The sequence below is a fragment of the Zootoca vivipara genome, chromosome 3 (genome assembly GCF_965207765.1).
Source record: "Zootoca vivipara chromosome 3, rZooViv2.hap1.1, whole genome shotgun sequence".
NCBI lineage: Eukaryota > Metazoa > Chordata > Lepidosauria > Squamata > Lacertidae > Zootoca > Zootoca vivipara.
The window spans coordinates 8,503,141-8,529,944 of NC_142586.1; the positions used below are offsets into that span (position 1 = coordinate 8,503,141).

The 26,804-nt window shown below is 44.7% G+C and overlaps 1 protein-coding gene across 2 annotated transcripts; it reads left to right on the forward strand.

Annotated features, from left to right (window-relative positions):
- Positions 1-921: 921 nt before the first annotated feature.
- On the forward strand, positions 922-26,434 carry LOC118082880 (phosphatidylinositol 3,4,5-trisphosphate 3-phosphatase TPTE2). 2 transcript variants are annotated; one of them, XM_060272387.2, is made up of 19 exons: positions 922-1,190; positions 4,997-5,090; positions 6,860-6,937; positions 7,718-7,765; positions 8,394-8,555; positions 10,123-10,242; positions 11,524-11,623; positions 12,111-12,174; positions 13,635-13,699; positions 14,850-14,910; positions 17,407-17,488; positions 18,169-18,257; positions 19,553-19,614; positions 21,187-21,267; positions 21,847-21,952; positions 22,129-22,226; positions 23,720-23,818; positions 24,482-24,552; positions 26,153-26,434. In XM_060272387.2, exons 2-19 carry the CDS (start codon positions 5,041-5,043, stop codon positions 26,253-26,255), a joined length of 1,539 nt encoding a protein of 512 aa, XP_060128370.1. In that variant the 5' UTR covers positions 922-1,190; positions 4,997-5,040; the 3' UTR covers positions 26,256-26,434. The 2 variants fall into 2 exon arrangements, with proteins under 2 accessions (XP_060128370.1, XP_088523293.1); XM_088667167.1 differs by lacking the exon at positions 23,720-23,818.
- Positions 26,435-26,804: the final 370 nt, after the last annotated feature.

Genomic DNA, 26,804 nt, shown 5'->3' on the forward strand with positions numbered 1-26,804 from the left:
TAAGGTCTAATTTTGCCCCTGGTTCCACCAATTCTGGTTTTGTTATGCCCGGTGAGTTTTAAAAGGGGCAACACTGAGACTAAAGAGGAGGAAGCTGTCAGGCAGTAAGTACGTAAGTAAAAAGGCAGGCAGGTGGAGGCTGGCTGAGACAAGATGGTTTGAGCCAGGCATAGGCAAACTCGGCCCTCCAGATGTTTTGGGACTACAACTCCCATCATCCCTGACCACTGGTCCTGTTCGCTAGGGGTGATGGGAGTTGTAGTCCGAAAACATCTGGAGGGCCGAGTTTGCCTATGCCTGGCTTGAGCATATTACAATGAACCTGGCCCAGCTGCACTGGCTCCCAATCAAGTTTCCAGGCCCAATTCAAAGTGTTGGGTTTGACCTTTAAAGCCTTAAAAGGCTCAGGATCGCAATACCTCAAGCGTCCAGGTTGCATATATGTGCAAACAAACTACTGTATCTATCATAAAGGCACTCCAGAGTCCTGTCTTCACTGTGCCTCTTTTCCAAAAGGAAACAGACGCCGGATAAGCACACCTGGAACCCTGGGAATCTTGCATCGCTGGGAGACTGAAGTGGTGTGCAAAAAAAAATGGCAACTGCAGACAACCAGCAATCTAGAGCAGGGTTTCCAGCTTTTTTTTGGACTACAATTCCCGTCATCCCTGACTGCTGGTCCTGCTAACAAGTGATGATGGGAGTCATAGTCCAACAACAGCTGGAGACCCAAGTTTGAGAAACCCTGATCTACAGGGCCGCAGGCTCCCCGGCTTTGCTCCAGGCGACCAGGAGGCGCCTTCCAAAGCGCTGGCCCTTTTGCAATGTGGACGCGGCCCTATCGCGCGCCAAGGAGCAGCAGCTGCTCCCGGGATAATGGTGGCCTCTGACCTGGCCTCGCTCGGTGGCCCTGGCAACGGCGTTCCAGGGCCAGGAAGGCTGGAACCAGGCGCGGTTGACTGCGCCCCCCGACGGCTGACCGGCTGCGCCCGCGCCGCCGCCGCCACCCCGGCCCAATAAACCAGGCGCGAATCTGGATCAGGTGGAGTCTCAGCGAAGCCGGCATGAAGCTGCGCTTGGCAACGCCCGGCTCTCCCCGCCGCCGGTCACTCGGCGAGTTTCATTTAGCGCTGAGGCGACGGACAGGGAGCCTTTAGCGCCGCGCCGGAAAGACTCGCGGGAGGCGAGAGGTGAGGCTGGCGAAGGCGGCGACGCGCCAAAGTGGCCTCTCCAAACGCACGGCGCAAAGAGCGGCGCTTTGGTTTTGCGCCGGTGCGGTTGGGCAGCCCTGTGGCTGGAGGAGATCCGAGGGATTTCTCCTCGGCGGCTGAAAGAGGGGCTTGTTCTCCCGCGCTTTCTTTTCTCCCAGTTCTAGGTCACTCGACCCAAAATGGGACTTCTTTAGTCTCCTCGCCGCACGTGCTCTGGCAACTTTTCAGGCTCCGGCTTGCGTAAAAACTAGGAAAGCTTTCTCTCGCTTCCCTCCCCCTCGTCCCATTTCCTTCTCCCTCCCTCCCTCCCCAATGCTGCTCTCCAACCACCTACCTGCTTGTCACGAGTTTCGACACCCTCCCCCCTTCTTGGAGGGGTTTCATTATTGGAGCTGAGCTTGTTCCGTGCTGAGGTAAATGACTTACTGCTCTGCTTCGACCCGGGGGGTGGGATGGTAAAGCAAACCAAACCTGCGTAACTATGTAGAGGCTGAATTTTCTAGGTGAGGGAGAAGCCCCTGTCGTGACTTTCAGGCGTTTGGAAGCACGGACAGCCCACCAAAAAAAAAATACCTTGTGAAAATGATCCCTTCGCGAGGGCAAGGAGTAATAGGGGTGGAGATGGGCCGAAAGTCCAAATGAAATGATTTCTTGAAGGGGGAGGATATAGAATAAGGGGCTGGTTCTCACATAGACATGGGTAGGAGAATGACCCCCCCCCAAAAGGTTGCAGTTTTTCCTCTGTCCTGAGTGTGTATTAGGGGAGCCTTGACCAAGCAAACGTTGCCATTGTCATTAAGGGGGGGCTCCCCTAAAAAGGTTAACACTATGAACTACTACAGCCACCTGTATGCAAGTCAGTGCAAACATCACAGGCTTCTCTGGTGCAATTCAGTGCTTGATTTAGCAAGAGACTAGGTTTGAAGAGGTGAGCATAGCCTCTGGTCTGAAATATTAAGGGTGAAAGGCACTGTAAGATTGTTGTAAAAGCCAGTAGTCTTAAATTAGACATGGGACCCACATTTAACCCAAGTGTGCAGTTGAGGGCTCATTTTTTTAAAAAAAACAACAACAAAAAACAAAATATTTGTATGCTGTTGCAACCCACCTTGGATCAGGCTGTGACCTGGTAGTGGCCCCACACCCACCAGTTGAAGACCCAGTTCATGTCAGCTTATTCTCTCAGCACATCCTGCCTACCTGCTGTAGGGACAATAAAGTTCCCTATATTGCAGGGATTCTTGAAAATGTAAACCTAAGCTGCAGCATGGAGATAGAAGCAGTGGCTGTTGTAAGCTACTCTTTCAGCTTCAGACATGCCTAGGTTGCAATACTTTTCAAAGGTTGTTGTAAAACACTTGGAGCCTGACCTGCAGTATTCAGTGTCCACTACATTGCAAGGCTGCTGTAAGTTACTCTCTTCCAGCACCAGCCCCATCCAGCAATTTGTAGGCCACAGGTGGCACTGTGGGTTAAACCACAGAGCCTAGGGCTTGCTGATCAGAAGGTCAGCTGTTTGAATCCCTGTGACGGGCGCTTGGTAAACAGTGTTTCTGTGTGCTACTCTGGTTCACCAGAAGTGGCTTTGTCATGCTGGCCACATGACCTGGAAGCTCCCTCCGCCAATAACGTGAGATGAGTGCTGCAAACCCAGAGTCGGTCATGACTGGACCTCATGGTCAGGGGTCCCTTTACCTTTAGGATGCTTTTGCTTTGTAATTTGATAATAGCAGGTTGGTTTTTTTAAAATAGTGTATTAGGATTTTCTGTTGCATCAGCAGGTCTCTCTCCTCCTCCCCAACAACTCCAAATCTGCCCTTATATTTTTGGGGGGTGGGGTATATGGACTCACTTGCTCCCAACTACAGCTTGTTATTTTCATTTGGCTTTCTCCTGTCTTCCATTTCTGGGTGAGATCCAGGAAGTGACCTGCCCGGACGAGGCGGTTATTATTATTTTGAATAAAAAAAAACCATATATGCATATTTGCATGTGTTTCTGCCCTCCTGTTTCAGCCATTCCACTCTATCTGCCTCTCTCAACCAGTTGTCTGTTACTCCTCCCAACTCAGCCAGCTAACATTCTGTGCCATTAAGTTGTTATGTTTGGGGCTTTCTTTCCCCCTAAATATATTTTGTGCATCTGCAAACTTTGAAGTTCGCTCTTTTATGCATGGCTCCATACAACTCCTCCTGTGGCTTTGGCTCTGGTTCTGCAAGCACAAGAAGACATAGATTGTTGTACAGAATATGCAATCTTTACACACTGGGAGAGATTTTCTCAAGACTACTTAATGCAGATCAGGTATCCTTTTACTGATTTGGACAAAATTTTAAGGTTGCAGGTCCTGTGCAAACCTAGGCTGAGTACACATTACCATTTACTCTGCTTCCAGTGTTCACCAACTGCTGGCTTTTGAGTACATCATTCCACAATGTTACTCATGGTTCAGAGCTACCGGTACCCAGTAGTTTAGGGGTTGCCAACCTGGTGTCATGGTGCCCATGAAGGCTTCCACGGGTGCCCCAAAGCTTTCATTTAAACAAAGGGGGCGGGGAGTAAGTCTCTAGCCCTCCTAGAAAGTTATGGGGCAAAATGTGCAAATGCCTTCTAAGCACACATTTTTGTACTAGTTTGTTGGTTGGAGAACTGCAACACAAAATGGGGAGAAGTGTGAATTTCAAAGGACTGCTGTATTTCTCTCCCAACCCTATTTCTGGGTAAACTTGAGCAGGATTTAGCTGCAAGGGACTCTCTTATTCTTTCCAACATTTGTTGACAGAAGTGTTCTTGTACTCTTTATGCCACAGGTTGGGAATTGCTTAAACGAAACATGAATACCTTTCTGTATGAACCCCCTTCCTCCCAGAAATCTAGTGTTTGAACCTTTCTAGTGCATAATCTCCCTTCTCCCTTACATACTTTTTATCGGGGAAGAATCTAGGCTGGAACTCTGACATTCTAGTTTTCTATATGCAGAGAATCCTTTTTGTATGGAGGCTTATTAAATCCCCAGAGTATTCCCCACCCCATTGCTTGAAGCGATGCAGCCAAGACACAGGTTGACCAGGTCAGGAGGCCTGGCTGACATTAAGCAAACCACTACTTCCTGGGTCTCAGCCTCGTTGCTTGCAGTGTGGGGGTCATGATTTTGACCTGCTTCGCAGGGATGTTGTGTGAGTTGGTGAGCAAATGTACACAAAGCTCTTTGATCCAATTCATAATGTGTTGTGTGAATCCTGTTACTCTGCAGAATGGGGCTCTGTGGAGCAAAGTGTAGGGCAGTTCAGGCTGCGTGCACACTCCTGTTTACTCTGCAACCACTATGCGTCCACCGCTGGTTTGTGAAGCCTTGTACACTGGACAACATCAACTGCAATTGAGAATACTGCATTTTGATGAATTCCACACACACCCCCAATCAGCTTTGATCTGATTTGAAAACTGATTTGACATCTCTGTCCCCGCTTCACCCACTGGAGTGGGCAGACAGCAGGTGACTTGGAAATGCACCCAACCGTACTCATGTCTACGGCGGTGTGGAAATGCGACTTGGAATGTCTTGGAGCAGGGAGAAGGGTTGACTTTGCTGCCTTTTAAGCCAGCAATGTGTACACAGCCTTGGGAGTATATGGGGGCTAGTTTGATGGTAGTGCAATCCTAAGCATGTCCTCTCAGAAGCTTTACTGAATTCGCTGGGACTTAACCCCCCAGGTAAATGGGGTTAGGGTTTCAGCCTGGCGTATATAAAGCAACTTCTGTGGTATCCTATTTTGCCCCAACAGGGAAACCATCTGTTTTGTTTGGCTCTGAAAACCGCAAGAGAAAAATGGAAACCGAAAGAGATGGACAACATGTGGTGGCCCACGACACTCAAGTGTGAGTTACCCTGAAAGGGATATAACAGGAAGGGTTTGCTGGTCAGTGGAAGTGAGTGTGTTTTCTGTGCAGAAACCAGAAGATCCTGGGTTAAGACCCTGGACCTGCTGTAAGTGTGTCTAGTGACTCCATATCATAGTGCGAGAGCACAAATACTGTAGATCCTTCAGCCCTTTTATATGGTTCATGACGTTTATAAATCACACCTCTTAAATCCGCCCACTTAAGTCTTTTCTGCTGTTCACCTTCTTTGTTCCCCTGTTGGTACTCTAACAGCACGGTCCTTATTTCTCCATATTTAAAAGTAAGTCCCCTGAGTAATCCCTTTTAGGATTGCAGCCTAAATCTTCTTTCAATGACCTTAATGACCTTAATTTGGTGGTGCTGCTATTGCTCTCAAGGTGACTGACAAGAACTGCATCCTAAAAGTCTGTCTGTCTGACTCTAACCTCTTAGCTCTGGTGCTTACCATGTTAAAGGAAGATGTGCAGCCAGAGACCCAAACAGCAGAACTTGCCCCATCTTGAATCACCAGGTGGGGAAGATAAAAAAACATCAGCCTCCCTTTGGCTGACAAAAGCTATCATATATCAAGAACCACGTGAAAACTCTCAGAACCTTCTGTTTTGCTGAATCTTGAGGGGAAGAGAAACTCTTGTATGCTGGCAATTTACTTGTCTTTGCATACTATTCCATTTGTGACAACATTTGCCTGCCTTGCACACAAGTGGGCAATTAGCAGGGCAACCAGTGTTAGAAACTCAGATATATAAGCTAGTTGCCAAATGGCTCCTTAAATCAAGTTTGCAGTCACCAAAACGGAATGTCTAGCTGCCATTTCTGGGCAAGACGGCTCTAAAGTCTTATTTTTCAAATGATGGACTGACTGTGATTGATTCTCAATCAAACATCTGGCTAGTTTAGATGACGACCTTGAGCTAGGTTAAGAACTTTGAAAAGTTAAAGAGGAAGAGCCACTTGATCCTGGTGCAGTCCACACATATATGTTGGCCTATTCCTACCTGTTTTTCTTAATGGTGACATGGACCATTCATAAGGTAGGGATATTCTTCACAACTGTGAGCAGGTCAGTGAAGTGGGGTAAGTGAAGGCATGTGACAACAATTAACTATAACGTCGTTCACTGCTCTTGCTCAGGCTGCACAGAAATGACCTCTTGGTTCCTGAAATTTATTCTGATGGTGCAGATAAAATTAACTGAGAGAATTCTACATGATGCGGTATTGGTGTGCAAAAGCAGTCCAAGGATCCCCAGGCACACACCTTCAGATGGTGGTGATGTCATGCGCCATCCTGATGCCCAGGCATCTTCACTTGGTCTCAGGTGGCTGATAGCCAGGTACAAAACACGCCTGGCGAATTTCGAACCCTGAGGGCAGTGTGTGGTTGCAGCAGAAGTCACATGCTGCATGCAAAAGGTTGATCGCCACAAAATGCCCTTTCTGCGCATGCCTCTTGCAATTCCTGACCTTGATCTGCTGCTTCCAGTGCTTGAAGTCTTGTGAGAAAAGAGATGGGTATAAAGTGGTGGTAGCCTTTCGCTCAGTAAAAATGAGAATCTGACGGAACTGCTTTAACATTAAGCTTTTACCGCAGGCTGGTACAAGCTCACTGCTGAACCCCGTTAACTTTCAGGGAGGAGGTGAGCTTGTTGACTGCTTGTTACCCCCCATCACTTTAGCTCTTATTTCTTGTCAAAAGAAGGAATTGTGTTAATATATCTGCTTCCCCAATTAATTCCATGGCAGAAGGCGGATCAGGGAGATTGAAATGGATCTTGACGATGGTGCTGATAAAGAGGAAGGTGAATCAGACTCGTCTACAGAGTGAGTTGAACTTCTAGAAACTGTGCTAGACAAGTAGGAACGATGGATCACCTCTTCATCGCCGCCTCTGCTTTTTTAAATTGAGCTTGCTGAAAGACAGTATTTGTTTTGCCAGCTCCGACTGTGGTCCTCACAAAACTTAACAGTATCCTATATAGCAGAGGTTTCTACCTTTCTTTTCGGCCTAATGACTGCATGGCATCCATTTTGCACCCCCTGTGGTTTGTGATGTTGGTCGCAATCCATATCTATCCTTGAGAAATAGGCTGCATTCTGATGTGTTTTCCCTGAGCCAGCTTTGATCCAAATTGAGAAAAGGAACGACCTAGTTGCAGTTTAAGCCAGTAACAGGATCGCAGCCTAGAACCAGGAGCCCCGGAAAAGCAGTGTTTTTAAAAATGAAATTGCTGTAGGTATACAGGTGTCCATATTGCCACAATCATATGGCTGAACTATGGAAATTGCTGACTTTAACCACTATTAAAATAGCTGCCACTACTTATGGACTTGAGAAGGGCTTTTTTGTTGCATTGTAATTAAACATTTGCTTGTGATTTATGTGCCTTGTTTTGTTTTTTATGCTGCTGCTTTATGTATATGATTTATGTTTTATTGGCATTGTTTTACAATGAAGGGCAGCATAGAAATATTTCAGGTGAAGTACTTTTCTGTTTGGTGGGCTTGATCTGTTCAGTTACTATTTCTTTGAAACCCTGATCATAGTCCTAATAATAATAATAATAATAATAATAATAATTTCCCTTTCTCCCCCTGAACTAGCCTAATAAAGAAAAAAGTCTCCCAGTTTGTGATGTCTTTTGGATTCAGGTAAGTATTACTACAACATGAACATCAGCAAAACATGGCAAGGCAATTGTAGATTGGCAGATCGATACCTTGCAGCTTTCTACTTACAGAATTGCGAACATGAAAATTGCTCTCATTTAAGAAAATCAACTTTGATTCATTCGTTCTCCCAGCCAGCTAACTTTTGGTGGCTTAAGCATAATTTGTAAGCACATCAACTGCATGCAATAGGGTATGATTCCACCTGAGTAACACTTCCCAAAATCTGTATTGCACACAACTCTGCTTCCTGGTTGTACTACATACACATAATGGGATATCAATTTTCTGGAAACTTGAGACCAGCCACTTGCATTAGTCAGTTGCTTTGCTTTGCATTACAGATGCAAATTGGTTGCCACCCCTTTCTGCCTGCTGAACACATGGACTCCCTCTTCAGACCAAAGCCTAATTGGTGGACAAAGATTGCCCCTTCCGTTCTTTATTGTGTTAAATATGTCTTCATAAAAGTATATTTGTCTATCCCTTTTCCAGGAGTAATATTTGCACTACAATGAAGTAAAATTATTTTTATTTCCATTTGCATGATTCTTCCCTTGAAGTGACCGTCTTCCTCACTTTTCTTCCCCGTTCCCTTCACTTGTTTTAGGCTTTTTGGAGTTGTGCTTATTTTTGTGGACATCTCCCTTGTGATTCTGTCTCTAATGATTGCTCACAAATACCACTCTGTTGATGTCATGATTGGAAATATCTCTCTGGCCATAGCATTCTTCTTCCTCTTTGATGTCCTCCTGCGAGTGTCCATTGAAGGGTAAGAGCATGAATCATTGTAAAGCTGTGCTGCTGTGGAAACCGTTGTGTTCTTAGCTGTATAAGTTTTCATAGAATAAGAATAAGACATTGACCTTGCATTCAGAGGGCTAGCAGAGAGGTCGTAACCTTCCCCATAAAACCCCCCTTGCAGCAGTATTCTTACTGCATCTGGAATAGGGATAAAGGCTTGAAAATGTTCTTTAGGAAACAGGAAGAAAAAGTGAAGCCTGTTGTGCTGACTGCTGCTGTTCAGAATTCCACCACCAGCCTCTTTTCATGATATTTTGTTCTATTCACACACACACACCTGATTCAGTCCCCTCCCCTATTTTTTTCCTCCCCAGCAGTCAATATTCTGTAGCCACTGAGCACGTTCATTCCTAATTAATTGGTCTTGGTTTTGGGGGTATTGTTCTTCTTTTCAGAGAGAGGGGGTTTGCCTCCTTAGGTTTTTTCCCCCTTTAATAACTTTTGCATTTCTGGAAATGTGCCCCCCTCCCTCCCCAAAGCTTACAGGTTCCTTCTCTTGTTTCTTAGCCTCATTTTGTCTACGCCAGGGCCGACTTTGTTAATCTTTCATAATACAGCGCCCTGTGCGAGGCCGATATTTTGTGGGGCCCCCCCAAATCATGGGCCTGCTCAGCTCAGCGCACTGTGCAAGGGAACCACCTGCACCGCCCAAAATCCTGCACTGTCAGAATGCGGTATCTGAGTTGGCTGCTAGTGTGCATAGTTGAGCTGTTCTTTTTGGTGTCCTGCCCGCAATGTGATGCGCACCCATGTTGTGGCTCGTTCAGACTCATATAGTCAGTCTCATATTTAAAACTGGCATTTTATCATAACTCTGTGTACAGGCCCAATTCTGGGAATGGGCAGACCTTGCTTCAGCCCAACCTTTCTGGGATAAGGGGCACATCTCGAATTTGCTGTGCGTAACACTCGCAAAATGGCTGCGTGGCACAACGTAAAATGGCCATCACATCTAAAAAAGCAGGAAAAGGCAACGCCACTGAGTGGCGCAGGCATGCTCCTCCCAACAGCGGAGGGGAGAATGAGCCAATACTATGAGCCAATACTATGCTTACTGACAGAGGGAAGTTATTTGCCCCGCTCCTCTGTTCAAAATGGAATGGAGGGTGGTTGTCCTATCCTGGCTTGCAGTGAAATATGAGCATGGTGAAGGGGTGGTGTGTTCAGTGTAGGAGAGGCTGAGCTGGTGCAAATGGGAATAGGAAGACCGAAAACACGTATGTGTGCATTCAAGGGGATAATTGCAGAGACCTTATGCAGTCGCCATAAGAGGCTCTGGAGGGCACACTGGTGCCCATAGGTGCCCCATTGCTAACCCCTGCCTCCGCTAAACAGGGCTTTCCTGGGCTAACTGTGGTTTATACCCTGCAGCATGATACTTGGACCAATGTCTCCTTGCAAAATTGGCTTCTTAAGCACCTACATATGCCAATGTTGAATAATCCTAGGTGGCCTACAAAGTACTTGTCAAAGTGAGCTCCTGTTGCTAAATCATTGTTGCTAGTTGTCTTTTGCAGATCTCTTTTTCATTTCAGCTTCGAAAAGTACTTTGAATCCAATCTAAATATTCTAGATGCTATCATTGTTGGGGTCACGCTGCTGATCGATTTTGTGTATGCCGTCTCTGACTTCAGCGGAATAAGCCTAATTCCAAGGCAAGGAGAGTGCAGAATCTTCTTCTTTCTCTCTCCCCTCCCCTCCTTCCTTTCAAAGGTGTCCGTTTTTCATCTGTGGTGGTGAAGGCAAAATGCAAACAAGCATGTGGATAATTTGGCTTTTAAAAGTGCCGGGTGTTGAGTGGGGTTGCTAATGTAGTCCGATCTTTTTGGTGAAGGGCGGTATATAAACTTAACAAATAAAAATAAATTTAAAAATAATGCCCCCTAACAGGCACCTTGTGATCACATCCAACCTTTGGGCCTCTCCAGCTTTGTTTCTGTCTCTTATTTGTGTTCAAAACCTCATAATGCAATTTATTTTTTCCATTAAATTTATATACCCCCCCCTTCAGCTGGGGATCACAGGGCTCTTTGCAGTGTAAGAGTGGTTCTTTTTTGTTTAATGGTATATCATGAGGTTTTAAACCATAAAAGCTTTTAAAAATAACCACAAAGCAGTGCCTGTATTTCCATTGCTTTTCTCTTTCCCTTGTCCATCATGTTGAATTGCCTGTGTCCTCATTTGGTTAGATTTAGTGTACTGTGCTTTTTAACTGGTTATTTATCCACTGATATCTTGTCAGTATTATAGCTCTTTGAATGGCTGGTCTCCTAACAACACTCAGCACCCTTAAAGTGCTTTCAGTATATGGTGTGGATTATTTATCTGCACCTAAACATCAGGTAGGGACGCGGGTGGCACTGTGGGTTAAGCCACAGAGCCTAGGGCTTGCCGATCTGAAGGTCGGCGGTTCGAATCCCCGCGACGGGGTGAGCTCCTGTTGCTTGGTCCCTGCTCCTGCCAACCTAGCAGTCCGAAAGCACGTCAAAGTGCAAGTAGATAAATAGGTACCGCTGCGGCGGGAAGGTAAACGGTGTTTCTGTGCGCTGCTCTGGTTTGCCAGAAGCGGCTTAGTCAAGCTGGCCACATGACCCGGAAGTGGAAAACCGGCTCCCTCGGCCAATAAAGCGAGATGAGCACTGCAACCCCAGAGTCATCCGTGACTGGACCTAACAGTCAGGGGTCCCTTTACCTTTACCTTTAAACATCAGGTGCTCCTTATTTATGGTAAGATCTGGTCACAGAGGCTTAGCATACTGATAACTCTGTGCAGTTTGCAAGGACTGCACACTGACCTGGCATGCCTACGAACACCTCCATCTAGAAAGGCTGTTGAAGCTGGAGCTATGCTGTGCATTGTAGACAGACATAAACATGTAGCCTCTTGCCAGCTTTTCATATTGTTATGCTGACCACTTTTTTTTCCTTTTCACCAGAGCGGTTATTATTTTTCGTATCCTGAGGGTTATAATTCTGATAAGAATATTTCGACTGGCATCGGAGAAGGAACGACTTGAAAAGCTCACGAGGAGGCTAGTAAGCAACACTGGGGCTTGTCAACTATGGGAGCTAGACACAAGGACTTTCTCCCTGGGAAGGCACATGTAGTTATCTTGCTGCTTGCCTTTCAGCTCCTGTTTCTGTTTGACTTTTAATTTACAAGAGTTAATATTGACATCCCCAATATGGTTTATGTAAACAAATCAGCATCAACATTAAACTATTTTAATTGTTGTATTTCTATTTTAAGTTGACTTGAAGGAGTCTAATTAAAAGACAGGATAGAAATGCTTTAAAAATGTAGAACAATCAAGATCAGTCATACTTGCATGATTTGGAGTGCAGAACTTCCAATTTCTTGGTAATGCACTGCCTTATATTTATGACTTTTGCTGCTGTTCTAATTTTATTGTTTTTAAGCCGTTATGGGCAGCCTTGGAAATAGTAACACCTGTCAGACTAAACTAGTCTATTTGTTTCCCAACTTCCCCTTTCAATTTTCTTCTATGTGTTTTGCTGGCAGGTATCAGAAAACAAAAGGCGTTACACGAAAGATGGGTTTGATCTGGACCTCACATATGTCACTGGTGTGTATAATAACCTGGTTAAAGGGAAGAAGTTGATTATTATGTACTTTTCTCATGGGAGCTTGGAAAGATCCAGGCAGCCAAGAATCATGGAAGAAAACTTAAGTGTGTGCGTGCGTGTCTGCCAGCGCATCCTTTGCTCTTGTCCTCACCTGGCCTTGCTTCTGGGGCAGCTACTAACTGGGCAGACATGGCAATGCATGACCTTTGCTTGGTTATCACTTCTCTGAAGGAAGTGAATAAGTGCCCAGGCAGATCTTGCCAATAGCCCTGGGCAGTTAAAGTCTAACCACATAGAGCCAAGGCACTCAGAGGCACGTAAACGCTGCTTTTGCCACTCTGCCAGTGAAACAGACTTTGAGCTTTTGGTCATACGAGTTGCGGTCACACCTCTCCTCTTTTGCATCTTAGAATTAGCTCTTGATTGCTGATCTAAATGACAAGACAGACTTGAGGCGCTAACACCCACAGAAGAGACTTTGTTCAAATGTGAAATGGAACTGTGGACCAATGGTCCTGGCAGAGGCTAGGGTGCTGGTCCAACAGGAGGGAAACAAAACATTCGCTGCTGTCACATGGTGGTCTGCTTGCCTTGTGTGTGCAGGCTGTGGGTTCCAATTCCACTCTGCTGGACCATGGGCCAAGAGAGAGAGAGTCCCATATACAAGGAGCCAACACTGAAAAGGCATTCTAGAACCTGTCTTTCTCCATCAGTGAAGAATCTTAAACCTGCCAAGCAGTGCACTTTTAAAATGTATATAATTCCATCTGTGTGCCTGTCTGTTGTCCAAGGGGCTTATGGCAGCTGGGTAGGAATCCTATTTTTGGGTTATAAGAACCCTACAAGGGAAGCTGGTCTGAGATACAGCGATCTGCTCAGCTAAGCTAACCAGTCAGCCTCATAACTGAATGGGAACTTGAACCTACTCTTCTCTGACCGAAAGCCCAGCCATCAATTTTGCATGGCTGTAAGCCCCAGCACAAGTCAAAACTTTCAGTTGTATCAGGTTTTAGTGATTGGTTAGCTACATGCAGGCTTGCACTCGTGTGTCCACATGCTCAAACAGGTGGGCTTAATCCCCCCCCCCTGCGTGCTGTCCTTCAGCACCACAAATCACCCCCACTAGGACTGTTTTTAGCCCTTCATGTTATAAGAATTGGGTAAAATTCTTACACAACTGTGTATACACGCAGCCTGTGTGCACAAATGGTCCATGGGATTACGCTGTTTTAAAGTTGGATTTAAAGAGGGAATTTGAGATAGCATAGAAGAAGCTTCTTAGTTTATCTTACTTGTAAAAGTCTAGTGGTTCATGAGGATGAACTCCTGAGTTGTCAGAAGTCTGATCTCTGTGAAAACAAATACTTTTGACCTGAAATACTGCAAGTTATAAACCAGCAAATGTGTTGCGGTCTCATTAGACTTATACAGCCTGTATGTGTGTGTTTTTATCTCTCAGCTCGTGTTATAGCAATGTCCTTTCCATCTTCTGGGAAGCAGTCTTGGTACAGGAATCCTATAAAGGTAGCATAAACTCTGAAAGTGTGCAAATAGTTCTCACTGTATAACTATGGCATACAGTATTGCTTTTTTAATTGATACCTTTTTTGTTTTTGATTCCACACTTGCAATTGAAGAGAAATTATGCCCTTTCTTCAAGTTCCTGCATTGAGGGGTTGATAGCATGCTAATTTACTTACAGTACATCTTGATTGCTGTAATTGACCTAGAAGCTAGATAAACAACCAAAATATTTACTTAATTGGTGACGATTTGTTTTCCTTCCTTTCCTTGCCAGAGCTAATGACAGGCTGCTGGCATTGTGCTTGATTTTTTCTCTACGATCAGAGGGTCATAGTTAGGATTTGGTTTTTTGGCCCTCAAAAATGGGTGTGCTATGTCTTAGAATTAGAAGCCAATAAGCTGCAGGCATTAAAACATTTTCTTTTCCACACCACCTTTTTAAGGGCAACTCACAAGTCTGCTTAAGCATGGGTCGCATCCACACCATCCATTTAAACACACACATGGCTTCTCCCAAATAATCCTGGGAACTGTAGTGAATGGTGCTGGGAATTGTGGCTCTATGAGGGGTAAACTATTGCAGTTCCCAGCATTCTTTGGGGAAAGTGTTCAGTGCTTTGAACATGCTTTAAATACATGGTGTAGAGGTGACAGTAGACTTAAATTTTGTCTAGATGTCAACCTAATCCCGTCTTCCTCAACATGGTACTGTCCATATGTTGTTTGGGATACATCTCTGAATGTTGACTATGCTGGCAGTGGCTTATGGGTGTCCAACAAGATTAAGAATGCACTACATTGACTCCCTCTGCATTTATAGGTTCTAAATGTGTATTTAATCTCCCCGCCATAGCTGCCAAGTTATCCCTTTTTTACAGGGATTTTCCCTTATGCTGAATAGGCTTCCTCGCGAGAAAAGCGAAAACTTGGCAGCTATGCTCCCCGCTAAGGCTAAGGCTAACACATTGCTGGAATCCAACCATATCTACAGCAATATGCTGGCACTGAAGGCCTCTTTGCACAAGGGGAGATCTCCATTTTGCTTGGATTAGCTTCTCTGAATTCTGAAATGGGTTTCACCAATGCATTGCCACATCGTTGGGTCCTAATGCTTCTGGCGTCCTTTGAATATCTCCTCCTGCTTTTATAGGAAGTTGCAAGGTTCTTGGATACGAAACATGAAGGCCACTACAAAGTCTACAACCTTTGCAGTAAGCATCTCCTATTTAGACCGTTTTTAATTTAGTTATGCATAAAACAGGCTTCCTCAACCTCGGCCCCTCAGATGGTTTTGGCCTACAACTCCCATGATCCCTAGCTAGCAGGACCAGTGGTCAGGGATGCTGGGAATTGTAGTCTCGAAACATCTGGAGTGCCAAGGTTGAGGAAGCCTGGCATAGAATGTAACTTGCAAAGGAGGCATCTTACATCTGAGCATATACAGTGGTACCTCGGCTTACAAACACAATTGGTTCCGGAAGGCTGTACTTAACCTGAAGCGTACTTAACCTGAAGCAAACTTTCCCATTGAAAGTAATGGAAAGTGGATTAATCCGTTCCAGACGGTCCACGGAGTACTTAAACTGAAGCGTACTTAACCTAAAGCAAACTTTCCCATTGAAAGTAATGGAAAGTGGATTAATCTGTTCCAGACGGGTCCACTGAGTACTCAACCTGAAGCGTACTTAACCTGAGGTATGAGTGTGATTGGTTCCGGAAGTCCGTACTTAACCTGAAGCGGCACTCATTTTGCTTTACTGGCCGAGGGAGCTGGCGTACAGCTTCCGGGTCATGTGGCCAGCATGACAAAGCCGCTTCTGGCGAACCAGAGCAGCACACGGAAACGCCGTTTACCTTCCTGCCAGAGTGTTACCTATTTATCTACTTGCACTTTGACATGCTTTCGAACTGCTAGGTTGGCAGGTGCAGGGACCGAACAACGGGAGCTCACCCCGTCACGGGGATTCAAACCGCTGACCTTCAGATTGGCAAGCCCTAGGCTCTGTGGTTTAACCCACAGCGCCACCCGTGTCCCTTTTTACCACTTAAAGTTGGGTTATAATGTACTAAATGTTCTATTTCTTCAAATGACTTCATCGTGGCATCTAAGGGGCTTCCTGTGAGCCTGATTTGACCACCAAGTCTAACACAAACTCTTCTGAAATAAAGTGTGTGGCTTTAAAAGTACTTGACTTTTCAGTGCTTCAATAGCAACAGTTTTAACGAGCTGTTACTTTTTCTTTTTAGCGCCCTGTTCTTATTGTTTGTGTTACGATTATGCGTTTTGTACATCAGCCTGAGCTGCTTTGAAATATGGGTGGCTTCTGAATACCTTTCCATGAATAAAAGAAGGAGAAGTAAACACTGCTTAATTCCTGTTCCCCCCAGTAAGGGCCAGGGCCAGTTCTGAGCAATGTGCTTTCTGGCGGGCTTCCTCGGGTTAACCTGACAGTGGCAGCAGCACTGAAAAGGTGTCTGAGAACAAGCATTATAATGTCACAGAATAACTCTGGGGCATTGTGGGAAATGGTGGCTTGTAGACCTGACTGTCTAGTGTTGAGGCAGCAGGTGGGTCTTGCTGAGGCACTAGGGTGCAAGGAGCCACTATAGGGTGCAAGTGCTGTCTCTGGGCCTGTCCCTAATACTAGTGAAGTCCAGGAAAAAGAAGAGGCCCTTGCGGTTCACTGCCGTTACTTTTAACCACGTTTCACAGACTCCTCCCTACCTCCCTGGGTGGCTTCACCTATAACAGTGATCCCTAGTTTTGCTTGCTTGGATTGCTTAGGTAGATATTTGTTATGTACTGAGCTGAATCCTAGAACAATAGGATTCAGAATCAGCAGTCTGATTTGTCCGCAGGAGGTACCCAATCCAACTCCAGGTGGAAGTGAATCTGCAACCTGATTGGCCTGCAGGAGCAGCCAATCAGGCGGCTGGCAGAAGTGAATCTGCAACCTGATTGGCCTGTAGGAGCAGCCAATCAGGCTGCAGGCAGAAGTCAATCCACAACCTGATTGGCCCACAGGTGTAGCCCTGAAGTAGCCAATCATGCAAGGCCCATTGTGTAAATAATGTATATAAGCAGATGGTTTTGGGAAAAGAGCCATTCTTCTCTTCTTCTCCTTGATGATTATGAGCTGAAGAAAGAGCATGAAATTCACTCTCGACTCCGAGTATATTTCAATATTTAATGAAAAACTTAAAGAAAAGATAACAAGAAACATCCCTGTGAACCACTATGCTTAGCTTTGTGAGACAGAACACACAATAATTCCAATTTGATACAGTGGAGCTGTGAACACTGTAATACTGTGGAAGCTGTAAATTTGAAATAACCACTTTGTGTCTGCGAAATAAGGCTGTGCCTTCTCACCCATCACTTGAGGGGAGGGAAACAATATTTTTGACAGGTGTGGTTTTGTTTTTCCAACCCCACTCAAGTTGAGACTTTGGAACAAAAAGCTGCTGTTTGGGGTTGATTTAAATGCTCAATATCCAGACATGTAGAAGCTGACGCGAGTTTTTAATCTGTTTTTAGCTTACCTTATTTTAATTGTATTTTGAATTTTTTTAAATACCTGGTTTTAGCTTGGTCTTTTATTGGCTTTTTTGGGGTAAATTGCCTAGTGGTTCTATTTACAATCAAAGAGTGAATAAATTTTGTAAGATAAATAAAAATATTTTATATACCCTTCCCTCCCCTGCAGGTGAACAGGGCTATGACCCAAAGATATTCCATTACAGGGTGGAGAGAATATTTATTGATGACCATAATGTTCCCACTCTAGAGTAAGTATAATTTCAAGGTGCTTCTGTGTGCATATAAGGAGAGAAAATTTAAATAAAAAGACCCATCAGGGCAGCTGAAGAACGCAAATGTCTCTAGTCCATGAGAAACCAGTTCAGAGAAAATTAAAAAGCACGGTGCCAATGTCATTTGTAAATGGCATTGAAACAAGATATTTCCAAGCCAGGTGAGATTTAACTTGGTTAATGTATTTCATTTATGTATATAGATCACTTTCAAAAATCTCTAAACAATGTAAAAAAAAATTACTATAAAATTATCAATAATGCACAGGAAAAAATTCAAGACAAGTACTAAATTATTAACTAAATTATTGTTGACTTGCTGGAATAATGTTTTTAGTCAACTTCTTTAAAGTGTTTTAGTGAGGGTGTGTGCCCGATGTTGATAGCAAGTTGCAAAGCACTGGAGCTGCCACCCCAAAAGATCAGTCTGCTTGTGAATGTTGTTCGGCGCTTGTAATATTGCAAGTTCCACAGACTAAAAGGGGTTGAGCACGTACACACAAGGCAAGCCAACCTTTCAGGTAAACCGATCCTAAGCTGCTAAGGGCTTACTATTGCTCTGATAAAATGATTGTGTGTTAGGTTCCCTTCCCCCCTCCCCCAAAGAACATCTCAGAAAAGAAAATTTAAGTGAGATTCCTCTTTCTGCCCTTAAGGGAGATGGTCCAATTTACGCAAGACGTGATGGAATGGATGTTGCAAGATGACAACAACATCATAGCAATACATTGCAAAGGAGGCAAGGGTAAGTAAGTGCTTTTTAGTGGAAACATTGACATGGAGCTACTATTTTTAAGGAAGGTAGGGTGGAAGACTTCAAAAGTTGGAACGCATGAATAAAAACTACAACTTCATATTTAAATACCAGAACATGCTACTATTCATCTCTGCCACAAAATGTGCTCCTAGATTTGGAGTTCATTATACCCTTTTGTAGGGTGCATGATGTGAGGGACCCAGGTGGCGCTGTGGTTAAACCACTGAGCCTAGGGCTTGGTGATCAGAAGGTCGGCGGTTCGAATCCCTGTGACGGGGTGAGCTCCCGTTGCTTGGTCCCAGCTCCTGCCAACCTAGCAGTTCGAAAGCACCTCAAAATGCAAGTAGATAAATAGGAACCGCTACAGCGGGAAGGTAAACGGCATTTCCATGTGCTGCTCTGGTTTGCCAGAAGCAGCTTTGTCATGCTGGCCACATGACTTGGAAGCTATACGCCGGCTCCCTCGGCCAATAATGCGAGATGAGTGCCGCAACCCCAGAGTCGGTCACGACAGGACCTAATGGTCAGGGGTCCCTTTACCTTTACCTTTAGGGTGCATGATGTAGGAAGCAGGGGAGGCTCAAAGCTTCAGGGAAGCCAATGTCGGGGAAGCCAGATGCATTTTGAGTTCTGCGTGGAGGCCATAGAATCATAGAATGGTACAGTTGGAAGGAATACTGAGGGTCACCTAGGTCCTAGTCTAAAGCATTTATGTCAGATGGCCTTCCAGCCTCTGCTTAAACACTTCAAGTGAAGGAGAGTCCACAACCTCCCGAGTGAGTCCGTTCTACTGTCCAATAGCTCTTACCATCAGAAAGATCTCCCAAATGTTTAATTGGAATCTCCTTTCATGTAACTTAAATCCATTGGTACAGGCCCTACCCTCTAGAGTAGAAGAAAACAAGCTTGTTCCATCTTCCACGCAACAGCCCTTTAGATATTTGAAGATGGCTGTCATATCTCCTCTCAGTCTCCTCTTTGCCAGGCTAAACATCCCCAGCTCCCTCAACCGTTCTTCGTAATTCACATTATAGAATTACAGAGTTGGAAGGGACTGCAAGGATCACCTAGTCCAACCCCCTGCAACACAGGAATCTTGTGCCCAATGTGGGGTTCAATCTCAGGGTCATGAGTTCGAGTCTCATGCTGTACTGACTGGGTTATCTCTTTTGTAGCATAATCTGAATGCGCTAGTGGTTCCCTTCTTGAGTACAACTAGAATCCAGCCCTGATGACTTTCCTCTGAAGTCTTGATTCCCTGCCCCTTTTTTAAAAAAATGCAGGTAGAACTGGCACCATGATTTGCATCTGGCTTATTGAGAACAGCCTGTTTGAAAGTGCAAAGGTACGTAAAGTGATGGCAGCAATGGTCTTCCCTTTGAACTTGTGTGCTTTAATTCTCTCAAAGACCAAAGGGTGGCTTTTCTCTGTGCAGAGAATGCTGAAGAATGTATTCTACCTGGGTGGCGATTCATTTGAGTGGCATGACAATCTGAAGTTTATATACATGGTTCAGCTCAGTTGCAGGAGGCGTGTGCTTGGCTTATAGCCATAGCTGCCAAGTCTCCCGTATTCCCTGGGGAACCCCCGTTTTTCCAGCTATCCCTGGCCGAAAAAAACTGATTTTTTTGTCCCCCCCCCCCGGTTTATTCTGGCGCGACGGCCATTTTGGAACTTGGCGGAGCATGCTCAGAAGCGACTTTTGATGCTGCTTTGCCCAGTTCCAAAATGGCTGCAGCGCGACTTCTGGTGCGGCGGCCATTTTGGAACAGGGCAGAGCAGCATCAAAAGTAGCTTCTGAGCATGCTCCGCCCAGTTCCAAAATGGCGGCAGCGCTACTTCCGGTCTGCTACTTCCGGTCCAGTCCCTTATTTTTCAGGCCGGAACTTGGCAGCTATGCTTATAGCACCATCCCTCCATTGCCAGAAATGCCTTGTGCACAGAGTGAAGGCTCATCCCTCAATGCAATTTGGCTGAACCACGTAGTAAGCAGTATGCAAACACTGCTACCACCGTGTGGCATTTTTTCTGTCACTTCCAAGGGAAATGTTTGACCTAGTCCAGAGTTGGGGTGCCCTAGGCCCAGGTTCTGAATACAGCCTTCAGGCCTTTCTTGCTTGCCTGGATTTTTGAGAGTAGTTTACGTAGAAATTAGCCTGCTGTACAAAGGTAAAATTTGCATGGATTCCTCCACCTACTTTTGCCTCTGGCCTTGCCTACCACTGCCATGTGACTTCTAGAAGATTGCTCAGAAAGGAATGCAGCTCTCAGACGGGGAAAATGATGAAATTTGACTGGTAAACCTGTTACTTAACCCCAAGGTTGTTGCTGGAAAAAATCCAGCAGTGTCTTTTGGGAGAGGAGGAAAAGCAGGGGGTGATTTTTGCCATCTCCACCCCCTGAAAGCTTGCTCCAGAGTGTTGTGGGATCGTTGAACAGCATAGAAGATGGTGGGGGGGGCTTCATGGGGAGCAATCAATTGACACAAAAGAATCTCCCCCACGACTCTAATGTATTGAAGATCCTTCTGTAAACAGAACAGTGCCATCAGAGAAAACCAATGGTTCTGGAGAGGAATGCTGTGTTTTAAGCCACTAATGTGTACATAGCCAATCTGTACGCAGGAGCAAACTTCACGTTCACCAGACGTGGACTTTCCCAGCTCCTTTAACTCTGCAGCCTCTTGTCTCCCTTGAAAACCTGCTTTTGGAGGAACCCCATGGGAATGGTGTAGGAATAAGGGGTAAGGGAGCAGATTAAAGAGGAAGTTGGCAGAATCCACCCCGCTCCAATGTGAACAGAGGAAAAACTTTGCCTCCAAACCTGTGTCTCTAAAAGAACACTTTATAGTTCCTTGGATTTAAAACTAAACACAACAAGATATGGTGACACCTGTTATCATCTTCCTTTTTTAAAGGAAAGTTTACAGTACTTTGGTAAAAGAAGAACCGATGAAAGCACAAGCTCCAAGTTTCAGGGTGTTGAAACTCCATCACAGGTAAGAGTCACCCAAACTTCAGCCCTCCAGATGTTTCAGGGTGTTGAAACTCCATCACAGGTAAGAGTCACCCAAACTTCGGCCCTCCAGATGTTTTGGACTACAATTCCCATCATCCCTGACCACTGGTCCTGTTAGCTAGGGATCATGGGAGTTGTAGGCCAAAACATCTGGAGGGCCGCAATTTGGGGGTGCCTGGTCTAAAGAAACCGGAACTAGTATTGTAGCAAGGGATTAACACAACTTGCAGATTGTCACGATTCAGTTCTGTAACTGACCATTTTTCCCGCACCACCCTTCTCATACCCCTCCATTTCTGGATAGTGCCTAGAGTGCCTTCAGTCCAGTGAACAACCTATAATATTACGGCCTTTTAACATATGTTGAGTCCAGGATTTGGGAGCGTTTGGGTAAAGCAAGGCTTGCAACGATGGGGTGTGAAGGTCATCTTCTCTTGCAGCCAAAAGGTTGCTCCTTCTTCAGGGTTGAGTTGGGAGATTTGCTTTTGCTTTTAGCTTTGAAAATGCTGTAGCTTGTTTGTAACTTATTTCTCAAGGCACACTCAAATTTTCTTTGCAGAATAGGTACGTTGAGTATTACGCAACCTTGAAATGGAAGTACAACCTGCAGCTCCCAAAACCGAGACCACTTGAAATAAAAAGCATAAAGCTCTACGCTATCCATGGTAAGCACTGCTAAAATTTTGTAGGATTTCTAGTGGCATTACATGTCCCCCTTTCTCATTTCCTCTATTGTGATGCGAGTTTACTTTGCAGTAAACAACTCAGCATCAGTCCTTGAAATTCAGTCTAATAATTTTCCTGTTATCACTATTTAACCGTTCGAAAAACTTTTTTGTAGGAGTTGGGAAAGGCAACGGGAGCGATTTGAGGGTGAAGATAATAATGGAGAAGCAAGTGGTATTTTGTTGTGTTTGTGCAACCCAAGAAAACTGCCAGGTAAGGGACTCCCAGTTTAATTTTAAAAGCCTGTCATGAGTGGCTGGCAGAAGAAATTGTTACCTGTCCAGAGTTTTTGCAACAGGTGGTATATTTAAGGTTCTTTCTGTGCGATGGATTACTTAATCCCCATAATTAATGTGAATTTGCTAGACATGCTTTGGGGATGTGCTTTTGATGCAAGGAGAGCTAACGTTTTGAGCATTCTAAAAGTGAAGCATTCTAGAATTCTGAAAAAATGCAGTGTTTCTCACAAATGGCCCTTGCGTTCCTGCTGTTCTTATAATTGTGTGGAATCATAATCATAATCATAATTTATTATTTCTACCCCCGCCCATCTGGCTGGGTTTCCCCAGCCACGCTGGGCGGCTTTCAACAGAACATTAAAAATAAAAACCTCAATAAAAAATAAAACTTCAAACATTAAAAGCTTCCCTAAACAGGGCTGCCCAGGTGTCTTCTAAAAGTCGGATAGTTCTTTATTTCCTTGACATCTGATGGGAGGGTGTTCCACAGGGCAGGCACGACTACTGAGAAGGCCCTCGCAGTGAGGGAACTGCCAGAAGGCCCTCGGCACTGGATCTCAGTGTCTGGGCTGAACGATGGGGGTGGAGATGCTCCTTCAGGTATACTGGGCTGAGACTGTTTTGGGCTTTAAAGGTCAGCACCAACATTTTGAATTGTGCTCGGAAACGTAAAGGGAGCCAATGTAGGTCTTTCAGGACCGGTGTTAATGGTCTCGGGCGCCACTCCCAGTCACCAATCTAGCTGCTGCATCCTGAATAACTTGCATGGCTGTCACAGGTACTCTTGGGATGAGATTATTGGCAAGCAGCCCATCTACTCTGTTATTCCTGCGTCATTTAACGCTTAACACATTTTCTAGAAGCTAAGCACTTCTTCTGAAATGGAGTTATGACTAGCAGCCTTATCGGGGGGGGGGGGGGACAATGATCACATACTGGTTCCACCACCCCCAGTTAATATATATTACATAAATACAGCACATTTGTTAGATTGGGACATACAGGAATAGCACACACAGGATGAAATGCAGTAGGCAGGAAATTCTTTCCCTAAAATACCTTACATTTTAAAAGAAAAGCATGGATGGGAGAAAAAGGTGCCCATCTTTCAGCTAAACAGAATTTGGCAGTATATGGTGCTCTAAAATCTTCCCTCAACAGCAATGCCTGTGAACCTTACGTTCCAGCTGTGTTCTCCTAAGTAGTAATAGATTAACGGGAGGGAGTGTTGCTAGGCGATTTGGGGAGCAGCCAAGAATTTTATGCTTTAATGGGGCCAAAGGAAAGTTACCAGTCCAAATTAGTTTTCAGAGGGCAAATTAAGTTGGGTCATTAGGGAGGGGGCTGCTGGGACCTTACTTCCCAAGCTGCCACAGTAGGATGCTATAGCTGATTCAGTAGATAAAAGTTCATGCATTTTGTAACAAGAATATTTCATTGTGAATGAGATGTCCGATCTCCTTTCAGTTGTTCTTTGATGGCGAAAACGACTGGGTGGTAATTGCTTTTGAATGCTGCCCCATAGTTAGCAAAGATGTGAAAGTCAGATTTGAATCTTCTTCATCTGTAAGTAAATGAACTGCGGATCTTTTGTATTTCTCTCACACAGCAGTTGTGTCCTCTATAGCCCATAGCTGACCCATCTCAAACACAAGGTTCGCTTTGTTTAGATCCTGCTTAACATTCAGAATTATAAAAGTGGATAGGGAATTTCTATAACCTGCCTTTTGACCCCGTGGAATCTAAATCCTGAAAACTATGATGAAACTTAAAGACGCAGGAACGCCTGGAGAAATGGAACGTGACTTATGATATTTCAGAAAGTAAAGGAGGTGTTATTGAAGGGAAGATTTTTAACTTAAAAAAACACAACACGCTGTAGAAACAAAACAACGAATATTGGAAACTAGCTTGACACAGAAAAGGCCGAGTGTCAAGGGTATCAAAGGATGAGTTATTTGGTAGATGAAATGACAAGCACCAAATATAATAAATCACATTAAATCTTAAATTTAAAAGCTGGTGTAGTGGAGTAATGACTCAGAGTGAAGTCTGTCTCCCTGGTTCGAATATTGTATCAACTTAGGTGACGTGCTCTAGGCTTAGAGAGAGCTACCTTCTGGGATGTGTTGTGATTGTGACAGGGGGGGTAATGCACGTGACACATTTTGAACACGGGAAAGCACTATACAAAGGTGGGTAGGTATTAAACATTCAATCTTTTTGCAGGCGATTCCAAAAGGCTACGATGACTGCGCTTTCTTCTTTTGGTTCCACACAGCCTTTGTAGAGGACAACAGGTAAGCTGTAATGACTGACATCAGAGGCCTGTGGCAAAAAGCTAAGATGCCCTCAAACTTTGGCTGGTTTGGGAACCAGAGTGTGATAAACTTTTATCTGTGTGGAAAAAATGGGTTCAATACAAGTCTCCACTAGCAAGAGAAAGGCTTTTCTTTCTTCCATGGGACCGCGTTATGTTTTTTAAAGGTAAACAACCACCCTTTCCCCCTCACATGATCCCACAGAAGAAAGTAGAGCCTGTCATTTGCTACTGAGGACTTGCCTTGAGCCTAACTCTTCAAAAAGACGCAGGCTAAAAAATACTGTCTCCGCCTTGTTGGGGGAAGAGGGCATGAGTTCAAGTCTCTGCAGGTTTTTCTTACATGGAAATGCACTGTTGGGCAAGTCTCCAATAAAGGAAGTTGGCTGAGTGAAGAACGGAGAAATCAATTTCCTTTCAGGGATGGAGGCCTCATTGCTCACTACTGAAGCATTACTGCTGAGAAATAAACACCATGTAGGAGAAATTAAAGATTAAGCAGGCATGTTGCTACTTTTAAGTAGCAGGAATATGAACACTTGCTCATCTGTCTCCAGGTACACGTAATCAGACTCGCCCTGTATTGGAAAGGAATCATTATCTACCCCATTTCCAATTGCAGGCCAGCATGTTATGTAATATATGAAGGGACAGAGGACGTCTAATGAGTCAGAATGCTAGCAGAATGTCACTAGCTGGACAACAAATTAAAAGCCACTATTAACTCGTAAAGCAGAATGAGCTATACATTCTTTTTGGGGGTGCAACAAGGGACATCAGAAACAGTAGAAATGGCCACAACTTGCACATTCATCCAAGGTCAGGAGCAGAAACCATGCAAATGAATATAAGTGGTATTTGCTATTGTTGTTCTTAGTCCACAAATGTTATTTTCTGCATGGTTTCCGATGTGTCCCTTTCATTGACATTGATCACATGATTCATTACATTGGTTTTGGCCACAGTGCGGTGAGCTAGAAAGGTGAACTATAGCATAATGGAATGGAATGGAAACAATGGTGAAAAATGGAGGACAGAACAGAAATGGCTGCCTCATAGCTGCAACTACTACTGTAGCTCATCAACGCTAGGAGAATGACTGAGGACAAGTCCCCAACAAATGGGAGGCAGCCATGCTTTTGTGCTAAAAATGGATTGTGTGGTTAAAACTGGAGATGAAGACAGCATTTATAGATGAAGTATATGCTCCCGTGTTCTGCCAGTAGCTACTTCGTTTTGTATTTCCAATGTGACTTAGTCAGGTGTTCTGTTTCTGTGTTGTATCACTGTGCCAGGGGTTGGGGGGGGGGTTGGTGGTGAGGACGAGCTCTGTGCTATCACCTCCCCATGAGTCAGGAATGGTAACTTCTGCAAGGGGGAGCCCCTTCTCTGTGCCATAGGTTCCATGTGAGGTGTGGAACCCCAAGTTCTCCAGGGTTCTGAATGGTGTGGGGAGCTCCTCCACCATACCGGTAGGTTGATCAAACGCAGAAGGAAAATGCTTGAACATGTGCCATTCCCTGCACATGGATCTACATGCTCTTCATTAAACGTAATGCTTCCCTCCCCACTTTCCCCAGGCTTTACCTTTCTAGAAATGAAATTGATAACCTACACAAGCCAAGGATGTGGAAGACTTTCAGGGAAGACTTTGCTGTGGAGCTGCACTTTGCTGAACCCTAACCAGAAGTGAACAGTGGCAAGTTCCTTCCCAGGATCATGATCCTCTGCCACCACTATGGCATTGCCTTCTAAATCTCATTTGTGTCTGTATAGGAGCATGCAGAACTGAAGATTGAACAGAGAGCTTGCCTAGCTATTTTGTGTGTTGCTTATAATGATTAAAACGATTAATTTTGGCAGCTTGTTTGTGTCTCCATGTGAAAAATAGTTTCCAGTGTTTCAAACTCTACCCACCCCATTCCCATCTTCTCAGGTGGCTGACCTCAATTCAAACTCTGTGGTATGCCCACATTGCATGGTCTTCTAAATGAGACCATTAGACGTTGCTTCGGTCACCAAGATCTGACTAGCTATGTTAAGATTCACCCATTTAATCCTAGCAGCAATTTTCATTTAATCAAACTGAGCATTTATAAGAAGGATGGGGAGCCTGCAACTCACTGGATATTTTTGGCACTCTCAACTCCCATAATTCCTAACCATTGGCTGTGCTCGCTGGGGTTAGTCAGCTGGGAATGCGATATCCCAGCATTGTGAAAAGAATGCTTT